Genomic DNA, 20,081 nt, shown 5'->3' with positions numbered 1-20,081 from the left:
TGATCAAACAGGGAAGAAATACTTTGGTATTTAAGTGTTCAGTACTTTTCAGGGCCCTATAAAATACCTTAGGTTTCAAGCTTTAAAAACAAAAACAAAAACCAACACAAAAACAAAAACCAACTCATCAATTAAGTGAATTCTTGAGTACAAAAAAATTAAATACCTTTAGACATTGGAACCAGGGCCCCCTCCAAATACCTGATATCATAATACAGGTGTCTTTTGATCGCCTCTTCATAGCCTTGTAAGCAGCATCAGCAATAGCAAAAAGATGAGGAGGTCTCTCGTATAGCTCACGACCTTTATACTGTTCAATTGTGTCCCTCCCATAGATGTTCAGTGCCTTGTAGGGGTTCACAGAAACGACCACTTCTCCAATGAATGTGTAGATGCGTCCTTTCTCAAATCTGCACAGAAGTAAGAACAAAAGGTAGCTGGGGTGAACTGTTTCCTCTTAATTTATTACCAAATAGGCCCAAATGTTCCAGGGACTGTTTCTGAACTGATAATTCATCAGTTCTCAGTTTACTGTTAAAGACCACATTACAGCTGGGTGTGGTGCCTTGTGTCTATAATCTCATTTCCTAAGAGGCTGAGCCAGGAGGATTGCTGTGATTTCAAAGCCAGTGAGTTCCAGAACAGCTTAGGCTACAGAGTGAGACTCTCTTAAAAATAAGCACACAAAAACCCAAAGACTATGTATGATAGTTTACATTTATACTCAGCTCTCTTAAAGTTGAGGCAGGAGGACTGCTGTGAGTTGGAGGCCAGCCTATGCTATGTAGTGAAGTTAAAAACAAAATAAACAAAAAATGAAAACAAAACCCATCCAACTAACAGTAGAGACCATATCTTGATGTGGTACCCTTTGGATGCCACTAGTGAAAAAGGCCAAGGGTTTAAAATTCAGGCAAGAAGAACTTGACACATAGAAGGCTGTGGATTTCCTATTTCCAATACAGAAGGTCAAGTAAGAGGAAGAGAAATGTTGGAGAAACCCTCACAGCTCTATTGGAAAAGAAATAGAAGCTAAATCAGGTCTTCGAATTTACTTCACTGGATTTTCAATTACAAAGAGGCCTGTTCACATTTATTTCATCTCTCTCTAGAAGTCTCACTAAACTGTCAGTAAAGAAATAAACACAGTAAAATCCCCAACGGAGAATGGTAGAGGAGACACTTCTGGTCTAAATCAAATTGGTTTTTGTAGTGACTGCCTAGAATCCTGTGGTGTAGATACAGCACGATTTATTCAGTGATCTCCCTTCCCTCCTGCTGCTATGAGCAACACTGCAGAAAACACACTGACACATAGCTTACAAATTAGTGGGAAGGACTCTCAGGAATGGGACAGCTGGTTGAAAGTATCTACATTTTTAAGGTATATGTAATATGATCCCATTTTTGTATGGGAACACACTTATGTATGTCTATCTATCTATATGTACACTTGATAAATGAGTATATGTATGCACAGCAAGGTATTATACAACACATGGCATGCTTATCCTTTATATACATACAGTAGGGTGATATGGATGGGGGAATGAGGAGGCAGGTCAGGAGAAGTCATGGGAACAATGTAAAATTAGCAAAAGCCCTATAATTGAAATTGTAAATAGGGATGAAAAATCTGCACAAAAAATTTAATATAAAAACATAGAAACTGCCTGGATATAGTGGGGGAGGGCCTTGGTCTTTCCTCGGAGCAATGTGCCTTGCCCTCTCTGAGGAGTGGATGAGGGAGGGATGGGGAAGGATGGAGGATGAAAGGAGGGGAGTGGGAACTGGGATTGGTATGTAAAATAAAAAAAGATAGTTTATTTTCTTTTTTTAAAAAAATCAAATAAAAACGTTAAAAAACACAGACTATTACTTACACAATAAGTAACACAATAAAAACACAGTTATTACTTACACAATAACCCATACCTATAAGTGTACAAACCAGCGCTTAACTGTTACTGCTCAAGTGGTTGTTACCAATACACTCCATCTGCTAGAGGCACAGGCAAATACAGTCACCTTTCAGCATCCATTAGATATTGGTTCCAGGAGTCCTCACAAATAACAAAATTCGTGGATGCTTGAGTACCTTATGCAAAATGTCCTAGATCTGTGTAAAGTCCATGTATATACTTCTCCATTTTTTTATTTTTATTTTTTGAGACAGGGTTTCTCTGTAGCTTTTTGGAGCCTGTCCTGGAACTATCTCTTGTAGACCAGGCTGGTCTCGAACTCACAGAGATCTGCCTGCCTCTGCCTCCCGAGTGCTGGGATTAAAGGCGTGCGCCACCACCGCCCGAGTAGGCAGGTATTTTAATAAGAGTTATTAACCAGTGAGGTTTTCTGTGCATTTTTCTATTGTGGGTTTCCCACTGACAGTAAAAGCACTGACTCGGGTCCTTCACATCTGGGCCTGAATGCTCACATTATTAATGGTCGTGAGACTTTGTAAAACCTGTTTACCCTCCCCATGCTTCAGCCTCTCCAGCTGTTCATTGGTAATAATCAGACCCCTCTATCCCTGTGGCAGTGAATAAGTGCTTTTCCCTTTTTTTCAAAAAGTGGCAATTAATTTTATACTCTATTATGTTATGTGTGAAAGTGATGTTTGTTTGCATGTTTTAAGACAGCGTCTCTGGCAGCCCAGGCTAGTCTTGAACTATGTCGCCAAGGCTGGCCTTCAATTCTGGATACTCCTGCTTCTGAGTAGTACTGGGATTGCAGGTGGGTACAGATCCTTTACCAAATGTTTTTATTTTTATTAACACTGCCTCTACTCAATAGCCTCTATAGATGAGGAATAGACTAAATGATCAAAATGTCATTATTTGTCAATCAACTGCAAGTCACCAACAAGATATCTACCTATACAGCTTACGTTTAAAGACTCACTAATGTTGCCAGGCAGTGGTGATACATGCCTTTAATCACTCAGGGGCAGAGGCAGGCAGATCTCTGTGAGTTCAAGGTCAGCCTGGTCTACGAAACAAAACAAAACGAAAAGACCCACAACGCGAAGCTGCGGAGATGGGCTCAGTGGTTAAGATTGTATACAATTTTTGCAAAGGATCAGAGTTCAGTTTCCAGCACCCATGACAAGCAGCTCACAAGTGACTGTAACTCTCAATCCAAGGACTCCAATACCCTCCCCTTTGGTCTCCAAGAGCAACGGCACAAACCCTCTCCACAAGAACATACATTTAAAAAAAAAACCACAAAGAAATAAAAGGTAGGATTCAGCACTCAAGTCTCTCTGGTTGGATCTGGAAATGTTCAAGACATGCTTAGCAGGCATCACCAAGAAAGAACAGGGTTCTTTAGTTTTCAAAACTGTCCAAACTGAAAAAAAAAAATTAAAAGGAACAACAGGCTGGTAGGGAAAAACTTACTTCACAAACTTGATACTCTGACTCAGAAGCATAAGCAATGCTGTATGTGACAGAGTGTTGTCCCGTCCCCAGTGTATTTAATAAGGCATTTTCTCACTGAATAGTTCTTAGGGCCACAAATGAAATAGTCTCTGAAATTCTGTATTAGTTCAAATTAAATATTTTTTTATTAAATCTCTAAGCATCACATTTTCAAGATATAATTAGAATAAATGCACAGTAGCAGCTGTGGAGGCGTACACCGACGGCCCCAGTATTTGGGAGGCATAGGCAGGAGAGCAAGAGATCAAGGGCAGCTTGTTTCAAAAGGTATAAAATGCATAAATCATTTGTTTATAAATAATGTTATTTATAAGTCATAATATTTATCCTATCTGTTGACTTGAAAACTGTTTTAGAGGCTCAACAAAATATAATATTAAACAAATGCTTCAGCAATTTGTAACAATGATAGAAAGTTACTTTTGAAATTCCAAACTGGTTATCAAATGACTTTAAACTTGGTTAGATCTCAAAAATCACCACTAGGTGGTGCCACCATACACTCTAAAACCAACTTGGGAGTTTCACAAGGCTTTGGAGCCTGAGGGTGGAGGTGAGCAGAAAAGCAGTGCAGTAGGTCCTTTCAGGACTTCCCTGGGGAGGCTCTGTAGTAATTACACTAAAAACCCTGTGACACCCTGCTCCAAAAGTACAATGAAAGTATTCCTGTGATCTTTGTGTGTAAACCTGTTATGACCAAGTGTCTACTTTGTATACTACAAGGGGTCTAACCCTGGAAATTAAAAGAGGCAAAATCAAGAAAATATTGTAAATAAATCATAACGACCGAGTATAATAGGAAAGATAAAAAATTATGTGCTATAGTATTTTTTTCTAATAGAAATAAAGTAGACATGTAGCTTTTAAAAAGACAAGGGGGGATGAAGTCAGGTGATGGGAGGAGAAATGACTGGAACTCATTGTATACACATGTGAAATGGCCAAATCCAGAAATAAACAAAAGGGAGAATGAATACTGGGCAAATAGACAAGGATCAAAAAAAAAAAAAAAGATTTGAGATAAAATAAATGAGATGGAGGCAGGCAGTGGTGGTGTACACCTTTAATTCCCACAGAGGCAGAAGTAGTTGGAGCTCTGAATTCAAACCCAGCTTGGTCTATAGAGTAAGTTCCAGGACAGCCAGGGCTACACAGAGAAACCCTGCCTCAAAAAACAAACAAGTAAACAAAACCCCAACAACAATAATAACAAAAAATCAGAAAGACAAAATGAAAGTATGATAAAGAAAATTATGGAACTAGAATATAACTGAAGATCACATTTTGGTGTCCCAGACACCATCTGATAACAGTAACATTTAAAAACAATAAATATGCTACAAAAACAAAAACCCAGTAACAGCAGACACTGCTCTCTAAAGCATCTCAAGGCACATGAACTAGGTACTCTAGCAACAAGAGAGTTTTCCAGTGACCACATCTACCAAGAGTTGCCTCTGGCTCGCTCTGACTCAGGCAACTGTTGAGTGTCCAGCATCCTGGTTGGCCTGGCTAAGCACAACTGAGGCGTGGCCAGTTAGCCTCTGTTCATCTCCAGGAGCATCTGCTGCAGAACTGGCATCCACTCACTGTCCTTCTCCCACAAGGGGATGTACCCACTGTGAGTGAACTCTGCCTCTGGACATTGGTGGCACTACTTAGAGCTGGATTGTTCCATTGTTAGATTCCTTTTCCATAAGCTGTTTCCCCACTTTTTATGTGCAAACAATAAACTATGCATTTGAAAATGAAAAAAAATCAGTAACTGTTAGAAAAATAGACAGCAGCTTTGGAAAAACAAACAAATGAAAAAAAATCACAAGGCACTGGTGTGGGGAATTGAACTGTGTTCCCCAGACAATACACTAGGAAGTCCTAACCGTCCTGTGTAAGACCGTATTTGGAAACAGGCGTCTGCAGATGCAATCAAGATGAGCTCATTAGGGTGGACTTTAGAGAAGGGGAAATATCACACGTGGACACAGACAGAGCCATTTGAGGCAGCACAGGTCAAGGAAGAAATACCATCTAACCCCCACAGTCTATCTACCCGTGCCAGAAGCCAGAAGAGACCAGAAAGGGCTGTTCAGAGTCTGGTTCTGCTCACACTTTGATTTTGGCCTTTTTGTCTTAGGACTGTGGACAATAAATTCCATAGCAACCCTAGAAATAAGTTTTATCATAATAAATTCCATGAAAATGTGTCTCAGCTTCCTTACAAAAAGAAATTCAAATCACATCAGTAGGATATACCTTCTCTCCTATGATCAAGGGACTTGGCAGTGAACTACCGAGTATTAATAAGAACTTGAAGCATTGCCTATCCCTGTCATAAGCACTGTCGTGATGTGACCACTGTCACCCCTTCTGATCTGCTCTCCACATACCACTAAATAGGACCTGAAAATACATAGCTATTAGAAAGGCCTGGTCTTCAATTATTTCAGCAGGAAGTCACAATCTTGCCAATGTGACAGCTGGACAGTGGTCTGTGTCACACCGGTACCCCATGATTGTATGGCCTGGCCTGGAACACCCAATTCTTTCTCCATCTAGAAGCTCACACATATTTGTTTCCCTCATAGTAATTATGATAAATAGCTTTTAGGGGAACAGAGACTATAACCGCCCTGCATACTGCTCTACCTTCAGCATGTAATCCATGTAATGCAATCTGTATACATGTAATCCAAGTAATACAGTCTGTATTAGCAAGGAATGGTTAGACATTTAGTGAATAAAATCAATAGTGAGTAGATAAATCTCTAGCACATCTCTTTCAGGAATTGTCTTGTACCCGGCTTATGGACAAAATTCAGGTTATCAGGTATGATATGAAAAGCCTTAAATTGTCTAACATCATTTTCCCCTATTCCTATGGTTAATCCTAGCTTCTGCTGGATGTTAGCTTATAAGTTTCAAAAGTAAAGGGGAGTTGTAATGATAAAGTGGCAGAAAAGGTACCTTTGGCAGGCCAGGCCAAGGTGAGCTGCTGAGGGATCATGCTATGTGACATATCTAATGTAAGAGGTGTCGTGGGGTAGGGAGGAGAGAGCAAAAGGACATCTCGGAGTGAGAACAGAGAGAGACAGAGAGAGTGCATGAGGGAGACAGACAGACAGACAGATCGGGAGGCAGAGAGAAGTAACAAGATAGACAGAACGATCTGGCGTGGCCGGGGCCTTTAGGGATACTCCTGCCCATACACAGCTCCGTAGAACTCGCAGTGATGCAAATGTGCAGCACCTGGCAGCGGCCATGGCAAAAGCTGCAGTCACCTCTGCCTCCACTGGTTGGCAGGCATGCCAAATTTACAACAGGAGGGAGAAAATACAACAAAATGTCATCTAATATTTAAAAGATGGGCCCTATATTTGTGTCCCCACAGAAAATAATCGGTTTCTCTTTTTATGTGAGCAACTTCACAGGCAGAAAAATGAAAGAGTTACTTACTCCAACTCAAATCTGATATACCATTTTCACTGCTGGAGAACATGGCTGCCAAACAAGTGGGGTTAAGTAAACAATTAGGGGCTTGTCCCTGAATGAGACTAATTTTCTCTCTCTCAGTAATCATCTGTAGCCTGCAGTTCATTGTTGAGGGGTGGGACTCTGTGAAATCTCCCTCCACACTTTCTCCATTAGATGTCTATTAATATCATCATTGTAAGGTCTGGTTCAGGCAGCCATTTCTGGTCTCACAGAGGACTTACTGGTCCTCTGGCTCTTACCATCTTCCATCCCCTGTTCTGGAATGGTCCCTGATCCTTAGGTGCAGGAGTTGTTATATACACACAAACAACAAAAATAGACTCAGCAGATTGTGTTTATATATCTGTGTGTCTGTGTGTCTGTCTGTGTGTCTGTCTGTCTGTCACAATAATAAAGGAAAAAGGCTATTAACGTGGGATGGAGAATGGAGCAGGGGAGGGAGACAGATGGGAGGGTTTGGAAGAAGGAAAGGAAAGGGGGAGCTGATATAATTGTATTTTAATTAAAATATATTAAATAAGAATAGAAAGTAAAAAAATAAAAATAAAGATACAGTTAGAGTTCCAGTTGGGTGGCAATAGCCTTTAGGTCTGGGGTAGGGTTCTCCAGAAGGCTGTAAAAGCTTTAAATCAGAGTCCAGTAGAAGGTACTCTTCCTCCCATCACCAGCATTCACAGATCTAGAAACTGAGAGGTGAAAATAAAAATGGTTCCACTCAGTGTCACCCTTAGTGAGCCACTGGATCACTTACCCCTAGTGACACTCTAGATCACTGTCAACCCTAGTGACTCACTAGAGACACTTTTGCTTCCTGTTTCTGGAATCTTGTGTTCAGCAGGCCTCAAAGTTTTGGTTCCAGCATGAAGAATGCTTCTGTCAGGAGGCACAACAAACACCCCATTGACTTTCCCTGACATTTTGGGCTCCTAATGGCTTTGAGTCAACAGGCTAGGAAAGGAGTAACAGCAATGGGTGAGGTGTGACTGACCCAGTCTAACACAGGGACATTGGACATCCGAAATACAGAAGATTTTTTTGCATACCTTGTTATCAAGACTAAAGTTAACAAGAAGTCACAACAACCCAATCCAGGCAGGGTGATCAAGAGCTCAGACCCTTCAGGAATGAAAGCAAAAGGTCACTCCTCCAGATAAAGAACCAAGACTCGCCGAAACACTTGGAGAGTAGAGGAAATGCAGAACGGGCAGAAAAAGGTGGTTATAAATACCAGTTTAAGATCATGTGATCATAGCAGAAAGAAGGGTTATAACAGACATGACCGTTTCTGTTCTATTTGTTAGGAATATTCTTGTTCACTTATTAAATAGGAATTTGTGGCCTTTTTTCTATTTATCACTAAATAGAATGTTTTATTATGTAACACTGATTGAGATCATATTAGAGGTTAAATGTGGTAAACCTTTATCATATTTAAGCTAAGGGACATTCTAAGATTAAACATTACTAAGAGGACTTTGCTGCCGAAGCTCTTAGGAGCCCAGAAGAATGCAGTTCAAGTCTTAGACACCAGCCACCAGAGCTGCAACTGTGGGTTTGATTTTGTTTCGGTCTGACTGTTCATTGCTACAGTCTTGACTTTTCTCCTGTGGAATAAGAATCTCTACTTGGTACGATAATATGTTGAACAGATGTAACTTGGTTTTGATATTTATATGTGCTTACAGTTAAGAGACTTGTAACTTTTAAAGCATTATGATTTTTTAAGGTTTGGGGGATTTTAAAAGTGGGTCATATTTGATATTATGAAATATACATGAGACATAGGGAAACACAGTAGATTGGAACTTGAATTGGAGGAATAACAGACTATGGAGTAGAGAGAAGAGAGAGGAAGTAACAGTAGGCATGTGCATTTCCTAACTGTACACTCATGATGCCAAGAAGGAATAGCACCCAGGTGTAGGTGTACAAATACCATGGAAATGAACTGAAGTCTGCACAGACTAAAAGAACCCACAAGATGAATCCAGAGTTTCTTGTAGAACCAGAAAGTAGAGAAATGCTCGAATGACAGCTTGAATGGGCCTCTGGGACCACCTGAGAAGCTGGCACAAAAAGAAATGAAGTCAGTGACAGATTTTAATTCATGGAACACAGTAAACACCCAACACGATGCAACTAAAGACATGTACAAGACAGAAGGTGCTTCTCCTTACAGGACAATGTCAAGGCATACACATAGGGATGACGTTAGAACGTTATCAGTAGTTACAATATAAGGGCCAGGATATTTACAGAGCCTCAGAGTACCTCCCCACAAACTGATTCTTACTTTTAAAGGGAAAGACAATAACTTTACAGCAGAGGAAGTTTATGAACACTAAAATCAAGTCATTAAAACTAGAATCACCAGTACCAGAGCAAACTGATACACGCTTGTGACGGTTAACTTACTATCGACTTGTGACTGGGCCATAGGGTACCCAAAGGCTTAACTAAAAGCATGTTTTGGGTACGTCTGCATGGGCATTTCCAGGTAAAATTAACCTTCTAATTAGTGAATTGCTTAAAGCATTTTCTCTCCCCATCCTGTTAAAGATCTTACTTAGAACCAGTAATAATAAATAAAACACAATTCAAAACAACAAAAATCACAGTTTTTTTCTCTTGTCTGTCTTTGAGGTGGGACACCAAATTTACTGTCTTTGGGTTTAGAATGGACTTCATACCATCAGCTCTCTTGGTCCTTGGGCCTTCAGACTCAAACTGAAAACTGTGCCGCTGTCTTTCCCAGGTCTCCTGTCTGCTAGCTGCGGACCACAGACTTCCGAGCCTTAGAGATGCCTTACAGTAAATCTCTCTTTTATATCTGATAGGCTCTCTTTCACCAGAGAATCTAGGTTAATACAGACTTGGGAAACAAGAGCAGTTTTGGAGGGCAATCTAGGATGTGAGAATTTTCTGAACTGCTGTGAAGTTTCTAGAATAGGTCTTCTAACCTGATTGAAGGCTCTGCTGCAGATGGCAAAGACAGAGTTCATGGTCTATCAGGAAGATAAGACAGGTGAAAGACCATCGCACACTCTGTCAGCCATTTATAAGAAGCAGGCAACTGGAAGTATTTGTGTTTGGCACTGAACATTTTGAGAAATCCAGAAAATGTGACATTAGATGGTGGATCCTAACATTGCTGGGCAAGGTAGTGAGAGAAAAGGGTGAGCTTAGGGATCTCAGTTGAACTAAAGAACAGCTCACAGGGCCTAAAGGAGACACTGAGCAACCCCAAGACTGAGAACCCAGAGGCCAGCAGGGCCTCCTGCTAAGACGCAGGGAGGAAGGCACAGCAATAAGTGTAGCAGCCCAAGCTTAGACCCTGAACCTCATCCAGAGCAATGAAGGTTGAAACTAGAAGACAGTCTACAAAAATAACTGCAAAGGGCCTGCTCAGGAAAATAAAGCAAGGCTGAGTCGCACATTCCAGACTGTAGGGCACTAAGGAGACATGACAAGTAAATGCATGGTACACTCCTAGTTTGGATCAAGAGTAGGGGGAAAATTGCTTTTAGGATATTACTGGAACAACTGATAAAATAAGAACGTCAGCTAAGAGTCAGACACTGAATTGTGACAAAATTACATTTCCTGATTTTGATCACTGTGCTGTGGTGAAGGGAACATTCTTGTTTTTAGGAAACATGCCTTGAATTATTCAGTGGATCATGATGTCTCCAACATACTCTCCAAAAGTAAAAATAATTATATGCATACATAAAAATATAAAGAGAGAAGATCAGAAACAGAGCAAAATACAAAAACTGGTGAGGAATAAGAGGTATTTGTTTTTATACTATGTTTTCCATGAATATGAAATTAAAGGATGATAATTAAAAGTTTAAATTCCAAGCCTCTTTATATAGCAAGTTTAAATATCTATCGATCTATTAGCTGTGACAAGGTGATATAAACTAGCAAAAGACGCAGATGATACAAAAGATAGACAGTGGAAAGTATTTCTCTCACATCTTTCCCTTTCCTGCGAATTCTTCTGGAACATCCTCTTCTTATGTATATACAGGTGTGTCTATGTAGGTCTTAAATGATTATTAATGTGTGTGTAAACACATGGCATGGGGGTGCATGCCTGCCACACCACACATGCCATCAGTTCTTCCCTGCTACCTTTCATAGGTTCTGGGACTGAACTCAAGGGTCAGGCTCGAGCAGCAGGCTGCTAGTGCTTTTATCTGTTGAGCTAGTTCACCACCTGGTAATAACTTTTTGATTTTTTTATTAACATAAACACATTTTTTTTCCTAACTAAAATATTTATCTTGGCAAAAACCTCACATAAACAGATAGATAAGTCTCATGCCTACAGGCCTGCACAGTATTGAGTTCATCCCACTGGACATTCACATTGTTGATCAATACTTGTTACTGTGGATAAAGCAAGTGTAAACATACGGTGTTTATTTTCCTCTGGGCATATATGCTTGTGCACCTGTAGAACACACTTCTGTGATGACAAGTGCTGCTTTCAAGTCTACTTACAGGAGCTGGAAAGATGGCTTGCTATTCTTACAAAGGATCTGGGTTCGGTTCTTAGCACCTACATGCATGACTCTTTTTAACTCCAGTTCCAGGTGATCCCATGCCTTCTTTTGAGCTCCATAGACACTAGACATGCACATGGTACATATACATACATGCAGGCAAAATGTTCACACAATATTAAAACTAAATACATCTAAAAAATTTTAAAAGCTACATGCAATTTAAATTTTTGAATTATTAAAAAATAGTGAGATAATATAGTTTATAATTGTATTTACAATGTGTGACGTTTCTGGTTCTGGGTGTGGGCTTTTTAACTACTGATCCTGGGCTATTTTGAAAGGAGATCTTATACTGCAAAGTACACAAAATTTTACACCTTTGTTTGCCTGCTCATGCACTGATCACTGGGTGACTGCCAACTTTAGAGAGGCTTGAATCATTTAGTTTATCTACTTTGTAGGACTATGAACAAGGACTATGTGTTAGAAAGAGAAGGGATTTTCAAGTCACACAGCCCTGGGGCCTGAGACTTGAATCCTAATTACTAACTATATGCTTTCGTATATATCTGAGTGGTCAGTAAGTACCCAGGAGCCTGAGTTGAGAGGAAACTACGAACTATATTACACTGTTCCATGCTTTATATAAACTGATAATGTCACATAGTAAGCACAATAATTGGGTTTAAAAATTAGCTATTTTAAAAACTATTCTTTTGTTCTTACTCTCCTCTCCACACATCCTCAATCCTGTGGTTTCAGAAATTTCTGATAGAAATAGAAAGAATGTCACAGTTTAGAGAAGGAGACCTAGCCCAGCTTTAAGAGTGGGAGCTCAAAGAAGTCCCTAAGGCTCATGTTGCCTGACATTTGAGTTATTTGTAATACAGCTACTACACAGGCAGTTCTAAGCACTTCTTGATTTCAACTGTCTTAAAATCACTTTGAACTGGAAGGTTTATATTTGTCTTTTACTGACACAGAGGCTTGCAGTTCACAACACGTATGAGAACCCTTGCTAAGCGCAGTCACCTGCATGGATGTTGCTGGGCCATTGATAGCACAGGAAAGTGGCACTGGCATAAGTGCCCTTTGTACATGGTGACTAATTAGCACTGACTAGATCAGTGATTATGGTTAAGTTACCACACTTCTGTGCCGAGTAGGACAGTAATAGTGCTGGGTTAGTCGGGTCTCTATTGCTCTACCAAATGTGGCGATGATGTCTAAGTAGAAATAAAAGGTGATTTTGGCTTTAGACTTTGGAGCTTTCAGACTGGTAGCCCTTATTGCTTCAGGCCCTTGATAAGAAGCATACAATGGTGGGGATATGTGGCAGAGCAAAACCTGACATCTCAAGGGCCGGGGAGCAAAAGATGGTCCTTACCATCTTTTAAAGTTGGGCATTCCATAATCTCAAGGGCATAATAACCTAAATTATGCTTCAGTAATCTAAAGATCACTAAAGATTACATCCCAGCTCTTAAAGCTTCTACCACCTTCCAATAAGGGAGGGACTGTACTTTTATCACAGGGACCTTTGAAGACATTTTACAAACAAACTAGCTGGGCATGGCAATGCATTACCTGTAATCCCAGTACACAGGAGGCTGAAGCAAAAAGATCAAAAGTTTGAGATCAGCATGGGTTAATCCTGCTGGCTATAGTGAGACTCCTGTCTAAAAAGCAATGACAAAACGCCATCCAAACTACAGCATATAACCACCTCACGAGACTGTTACAATAAATGAGATGCCCCACATGAAGTCCTCCACACACTACTGGTGCAAACTAAGAGCATAATTAACTAAGCACTATTCTTATCAGCTGCATTCCTGTAAGTCTTTTAAATATTCTTATTGCTGTCTTTGCATTTATTTGTATTCATGTGTTTGTTCATCCAGCTTCCTATTGGTCAGCATTCATGTTCCAAGGCTTCTGAGCTATGAATAATAGACAACTGACCCATTTTCGCCTTACTGCAAGTAAGAAGAGAACAGACACTAAATAGGGGCTCCAGAAGAGACAACCAAGTATATACTGCACTGGTAAAAGGAGGGACCAAGTCTCTGAAGACTCCAGAGTGGAACAGGCGATGACCATGTCCCAGAAGAGAGAACAAGAGAGGATGCTGGGAAAGGAGGGATTGACACATCATCTGAGGGGTCTGGATGGATCTGGAGCAGGAGAGTGTGGTGGATCCTATCTCTTTTGGTACAAGGGCCTGAGTGCCTGCTGACTGACCACTAGGAGGCTACTGCAATAGTCTGAGGAAAGAAGGAGCTTCAGACAGTGGGATTTAAAGACAGAACTGCTCAAACAGGATAACTTACTGTTTGCTAAAGGAAAGGAGGTGGAGGTGTTATGGTTACTCACAGGAGCAACTGGGCAGACTTAGGGACATACAGCAGAGGAAAAGGCAATTTTAAGAGGTGGCTATGGGGCTGGGGAGACAGCTCAGTAGCAAAGTGCTTGTTACAAAGGACCTGCGTTTGGATCCCCAGAATCAACATAAAAGCAGAGTGTGGTGGTGGCTGCATGTAATCCCCAGAACTTGGGGTAAGGGTCTGACTGGCCAGCCGGCCAGCGAGCCTAGCCAGCCAGTGCACACTGTCTGACAAATCAAGGTGGAACCGGTTAAAAGTTCAGAGAATAAGCAACTGTGGAATGCTCCACCTTAAACCAGAGTCTATTTTACCCATCACTCCAGACTCGGAGAACACTGAAAAGAGGGGAAGAATGAAGAGCAGAGGCTGGGGAGGAGCAACGTGAAGCAGTGTCTTCTGGGTATGACATAGCTCACACACATACAGACTCACCGCAGCTGTAGTTACCCACGCAAGACCTACTCAAAATCAGGCTTTTCGACATCTTTTCATGGAACAGGGAGCCTGTAAGGCTCTATCCCTAAATGACTACTGACAGTAGCTGCAGAATGGGCGTCACTTTCTTCAGTGGTGTCGTCATTGATAAGGTGCCCACACTCCAGTGAACAATCTCTCACTGATTAAACTCCGTGGGTCATATGCACCAAAAGGCATGAAAGTGTGTGTGTGGTGGGGCTTGTTAGGAAGAAAGATTTCAGCAGGGGAAAATGAGACAGGATAATGGGTTGAAAGGAACTAAAATTCATTATATGCATGCATGAAACGGTCAAAGAATTTTTAAAAATTAACAACAGACTTCAAGGCCATCCTCAGTGTGGCTATCATTTACAAGATTTCTGCTTTGGGGCTGCAGGTGTAAGCCTCAGTTGAAGGAGAGAGGTTAGGCTGAAGCACACACACTGCTCCCATGCAGGGAGTATCCATGGGATACATGAACTCTTCTCACAGTGCTTACTGCATGCCAATGCAACTCCTTTGATGCCAGCAACCCTTGGAAAATCAGAATGTCAGGTAGTACCCCCAGGTGAAATAGTAATAGCTGCTCCTTGGGGGCCTCTGCATAATGGCTGGGCATTGGGGAACAAAGTTTTGTAGGTAAGGAGAAGGGAGCTAAATTTACGGAAGACTAAAGAATATGTAAAAGATAAAAGATATCACCATTACCATTGTGCAAGGAGTTTTCATCTTTAAATGTTATTTGAAATAGACGATACAGCTTTGCTCCTGTGTCAGAACCTTTCCTTAGAGCCGGGCAGAGCCAGAGAGGTTGTTCTTACTTTTCCTAGTGCACTGCACTGGGAGCCAAGGGAGTTTTCACAGAGGCAGAGACCTGGAGCCACGGAGAGACTCGTTCTTACATTCTCAACATATTAAATGGACCTTCATTCAGACTATCAAACTCAACACAAAGGCAAACATGATTTGGACCATCTAGTACTCTGCTTTACCAGCTGGTCCATCTCCACTTGTGAAAATAACCAAGAGATATCTACACTCAGGAATAGTAGACATCAGGAAGCAAACTAAGGGAGTAAGAATGTGGTGGCAAAGAAAAGTCAAACTAAAAACAGATCAAATGCACCAGGAAATGGAAAAAGCAAATAATAATAATTTCTCCTACTTTTTCTCTTAGCTCTTCCCCTTCTGCTTTTCTAGCAGAAATCAATTTCTTTTATTGTTCAATCAAATTAAGAAAGGAATTTTTGAAGGTGGATCGGCTGCCAGCTGAAGACAAATACTCTGTAACATTTGCTTTTTGTTGAAGTGCCACTGCACAGGAGCTTTCTAGGCTGAGAGGCAAGCTCAACCTTGCTCACTGAGGCCATGACCAGTTTCTTTAAATGCCTATTAACATGACATTACACAAAGCAAAAGCTAAGACTACTTATAAATAGCATTAGTTCCAAATCTTCACTCCAACAAATCCCACCAGCCTCTGGGAACAGTAATTGAAACTAGACAATGACTGAATAAATTTTAGCATTCTTATTTTTAAATTTCAGAAAATAGTCTGTCTTAAGTTTTTGCTTATATAATCCCTCTAAGTTTAAAAACAAGGGTTTGGCCAGTATATCTGGCAGAGCCAGGCTAAGAATTCAGCTGGCTCACTGCATGTGTGGTGGGGCCAGAGTAAGGATTCTATCAGTGCACTGGGGTGTCCAGCAGGGCCAGGGTCTAGGCTGTGGTCTGTTTGTATGCATGCTGGGGAAATTAGTTATCTATAGGAGGACTATGCAAAGAATATGCTGAGAATAATGGAAGCCAGGTTTCTCCATACTGCAGAAGGAAATTATAGATATGGAAGAGGAAAAGATTCATATGAGTCTATGAAATGTGAGATACTAATATGAGCTCATATCTAATATAGAGAAAGAAACATCTCATGATATTCAGAAGACCCTCAAAGACACTGTGGATGTCCAAATTCAAAGATGCTCATGCCCCTTATATAAAATGGTGTATGTTTATATAACCAATGCATATATTCCCATATACCTTAAATCATCTCTATATTACTTATAAAACCTAATATAATGTCTACATACTACTTCAATTGCACAGATTCAGTGGAATACACTGTAAATTCAAGTTTTGCTTTTTGGAGCTTTCTGAACCATCTTATTTTTCAAATATTTTCCATCTGCAGTTGGTCGAATCTGTGGCTGTGGAACCCACAGACACAGGAGCTGACCATGCATGAATGCACCCTGCCCATTTTCCAGCTCTGTTTGCTAAGGAGCCTAAAAGTAGTGACATGCCAGGAACAACCACACCTGCCAAGCAGATCCTCATTCCCACTCAGCTGCCCCCATGCACAGCCCTATTAATTTTGCTCTAGTCTTGGCAGTGTGGTCTATAGCTTTTACCCTGACTAGCCTTCAAGGACACACACATAACCATTGACTGCAAGGGAGAGAGACTAAATAGGAATGAACTCGTAACACGGATCACCACTCATGAAGAAAGGGTTTATGCCCCGAAAACAGTGTGGTCACTTGTTAAAATATCTAACATGTCGGTACCTTTGCATAAGCCCATATGGATTCTGCTAATAAAGTCCTTCTTTGGCTGTGTATGTCCAGCACCTTACTAGAACAGTACATTAGTAACTGGAGGCAGTTGTTAATTCATACAAAAAATAGTTCTAAAAGAATATTATTGGCCAAGTAATACAAATTTATTCTTAGAGTACGGGGGTCAAAGTTCAAAAACAAGGTGTCTGCAGTGTCTGTATCCTCTATTGGGGCTTCAGAAGAAAGTCCATTCCCGCCTTTCCTAACTCCTAAAGGTTGGCTGCACTCTTGGGGCTGTGGTCCCTTCCTTTATCCTCTGCTTTTCCTGACTGTCCCTAAACTTTATTCTTAGTATAAGCTATAGGAAAATATTCTTTTTTTCTTGAGGAAGAACATGATAATCAAGTAGACTGAAAGTTTTTCCTTTCTGCAAATGAAAATATAAAAAGATCTTTTTGAGAAGAAAAAATTTTTCTCATTGTTGGATCTGTGTTGGGAGTTAGCCTGAGTTTTAAAAAACAACTTTACATTTATGAAATCTCAAACTTAAAATTTGTAAGGAAAACATTAAGAAATAAACTCCCAAATATTTTTCACTCAGATGATCCTGCCCCTTGTATTTTAATAAACATTGTTTATATATATTTGTGTATACAACCAAATGTGTATAAGCACACATAAAATTATAACATCATAATCCACTACTAAGATTAACCAATTGATTTCAACCATAGAATTTATATATAATTATATTCTTTAAATGATGCACAGTTCAAGTTTCAAAAGATAACAGATATTGCAAAACACAAATTTTGTCTTGCTTTTTAATTGTTATGTATATCACATGATTACATTTTAATCCAATAATCAAGCAGAGACCCCAAGAAGAGTCAGAAATATAAGAAAAAAACCAGGGAGCCAGACAGGTAAGTGACAGACAGGAAGTATGCCAGGTGGGAAATGGTGGAGAGCTAGACCAGTGTGCTCCCTGCAGGAAGGAAGCAGCAAGGTTTACTGGCAGATGGCACCCGTTCTGAAAATGTAGTTGAGGTGTGTCAGAACTTCGGATTTTTCAGGGAAGCTGAAAACATGGATTTTAAAAAAGGGATAGTATTCTGTCTGAAATTGAAGCTAAAGTTTAAAGAATATAAAATTGTCTTGAGGGGGAGGAAAAAATAAAAAAAAAAGACGACAGCTTGCATAAAACCTATCACATCATCAGCTAACAGGTGTAATAACAGTCCCCATTTAATCTGTGGCTGTGACTCACCAGAGTTCTAACGTAAATAGGTTATACACAGTGTGCAAAACAATGAGAAAATGACCCTGCCCCAAGGATCCTGGAGTCAATTCTCTTGCAAGGGAAGTGATGCAACACCAGCTACACTCTGCTGGCAGGGACTGAGTCCACATTACAAAACAACATCTGCAAAACAGAGCTCTTAAAGGAGCCGTCCAGAGTATTCCCACTTAGAAAGGATCTGCTTCACCATAATTACTAAGAAGCTTGTGATGATTCAAAAGAACAAAGACTTTTGGTTCTGATTTTTTTTTTTTTAAGATAACACAAATAAAGAGCTGGAGAGATGGCTCAGCCGTTAAGAGCACTCTGTACTTTTGCAGAGGACCTGAGTTCAGTTCTCAGCACCCACTTTGGGTCTCACAACTTTGTACAGAATAGGTCCAGGGGATCCTATTCTGGACTCTGAAGGCACCTGCACTCTCATGCGCACATACCCACCCCAACCCAACACACAGGCATATAATTAAGATTAAAGGAAGTCGAAAAACAGAAGACAAAGGGATTTTCTTTGCATTCAAAGGCTAACTGTAAAATTTATGTAGTAATAGCAGCAACTAACTACTATGACTACTGTTCAGTTTACAAAAAATACAGTTAAATATGTGTGTGTGTGTGCATTTATTTATTTTTCTCCCTGAGACACAGGGTTTATCTGTGTAGCTTTGGAGTCTGTTCTGGAACTCACTCTATAGACCAGGCTGGCTTTGAAATCACAGAGATCCATTTGCTTCTGCCTCCCAAGTGCTGGGATTAAAGACATGTGCCACCACCGCCAGGCAATATTTTTAAACATTTTATACCATAACACTTTAAAGTCTTTTCCACAAGGCTTTTCTAGGTTTTGCTATCCTAAAGTCACTTCCCTCCTCCCACTGGGCTTTCAGGACAATTACTACCTCTAACTTATCTGTCATTAATTGTTGTTGTCTCAGAGAACTAACTCTTCCATTGTTCTTTTAAGCTAGTAAGTATTTCTACATGTTTACAGTATGTTCCACATTCGTTCTTAAAATGAATATTAATTAAAATGATGTCGCTTGGTCTATGTTAGAAAAGGACAGCAGTTTAGGCAATTTGGCATTACCATGAAACCCTAGAGTGAGATTTAGTGGTCTTATATTGTTCAGCAAAGTGCAGATCAGTTTGTATTCTCTCAAACACATGCTGAGGTTGCGTGAGGAAGTGGTGTGGACCCAGCAGTTAGCCACAGACAGGCACCAGGTTACAAAGAATAATATTTAAGGACACTGTAGTAACTCTGACTCAAAAAGATATACAGATCAGACAAAACATAAGCATTCTACTTGTAGTTGGTTGCTTGTTATGTTTATAGCCACTTTGTTAAATCAGGCTGCTTCTGCAACTTAGTGTAATATTACTAGCTAAATCAGATGTCCTGTACTGAATGTATACCCCTAAATTCAAATGTCAAAACACAATCTGCAGTGCAGAGACATTACACGTTGGGAGGTCAGTAGGCTATGAGTGTTCCACCCGGAAACAGGAAAAGAGCCCTGAGGAAGTGAGGCCCACGTGAAGGACAGGTCTTTATGGGGTGCAGAGCCTGTGGAAGTCTCAAACCTTATCACCTCCAGAATCCTGAAGGGTAAAGTTTAGTTATTTACAAAATATCCAGTTTAGCTAGATGGTGGTGGTGATCACCTTTAACCCCAGCACTCAGGAGCCAGAGGCAGGCAGATCTCTGTGAGTTTGAGGCCAGCTTGGTCTACAGAGTCTGTTCCAGGACAGCCAGGGCTGCTACACAGAGAAACCCTATCTTGAAAAACCCAACAAATCAAAACAACAAACAAACAAACTCCAAACAACAACAAAACCCAACAATTTAGGGTATTATGTTGTAGTATCTCAAGTAGAGAAAGATATTAAGGAAGCAAAATGTATTATTTATTTTTAATCCTAATGACGTG

At 40.4% G+C, this 20,081-nt stretch overlaps 1 protein-coding gene across 1 annotated transcript in view; it reads right to left on the bottom strand.

Moving 5' to 3' along the window:
• The window catches only part of Myo1d (myosin ID), a 290,093-nt gene that overhangs the window by 204,203 nt on the left and 65,809 nt on the right, over positions 1-20,081 (bottom strand). Inside the window, exon 2 of the mRNA XM_041665567.1 lies at positions 202-410. Coding sequence (XP_041521501.1) covers positions 202-410 — 209 coding nt within the window. The remainder of the gene's footprint in view (positions 1-201; positions 411-20,081) is intronic.

The sequence above is a fragment of the Microtus oregoni genome, unplaced genomic scaffold (assembly GCF_018167655.1).
Source record: "Microtus oregoni isolate MIOR12 unplaced genomic scaffold, Mior012 000015F_ref0000493, whole genome shotgun sequence".
Taxonomy (NCBI): Eukaryota; Metazoa; Chordata; class Mammalia; order Rodentia; family Cricetidae; genus Microtus; species Microtus oregoni.
The sequence above is the reverse complement of the archived record's forward strand: the minus strand, read 5'-3'. Positions and strand labels throughout refer to the sequence as shown.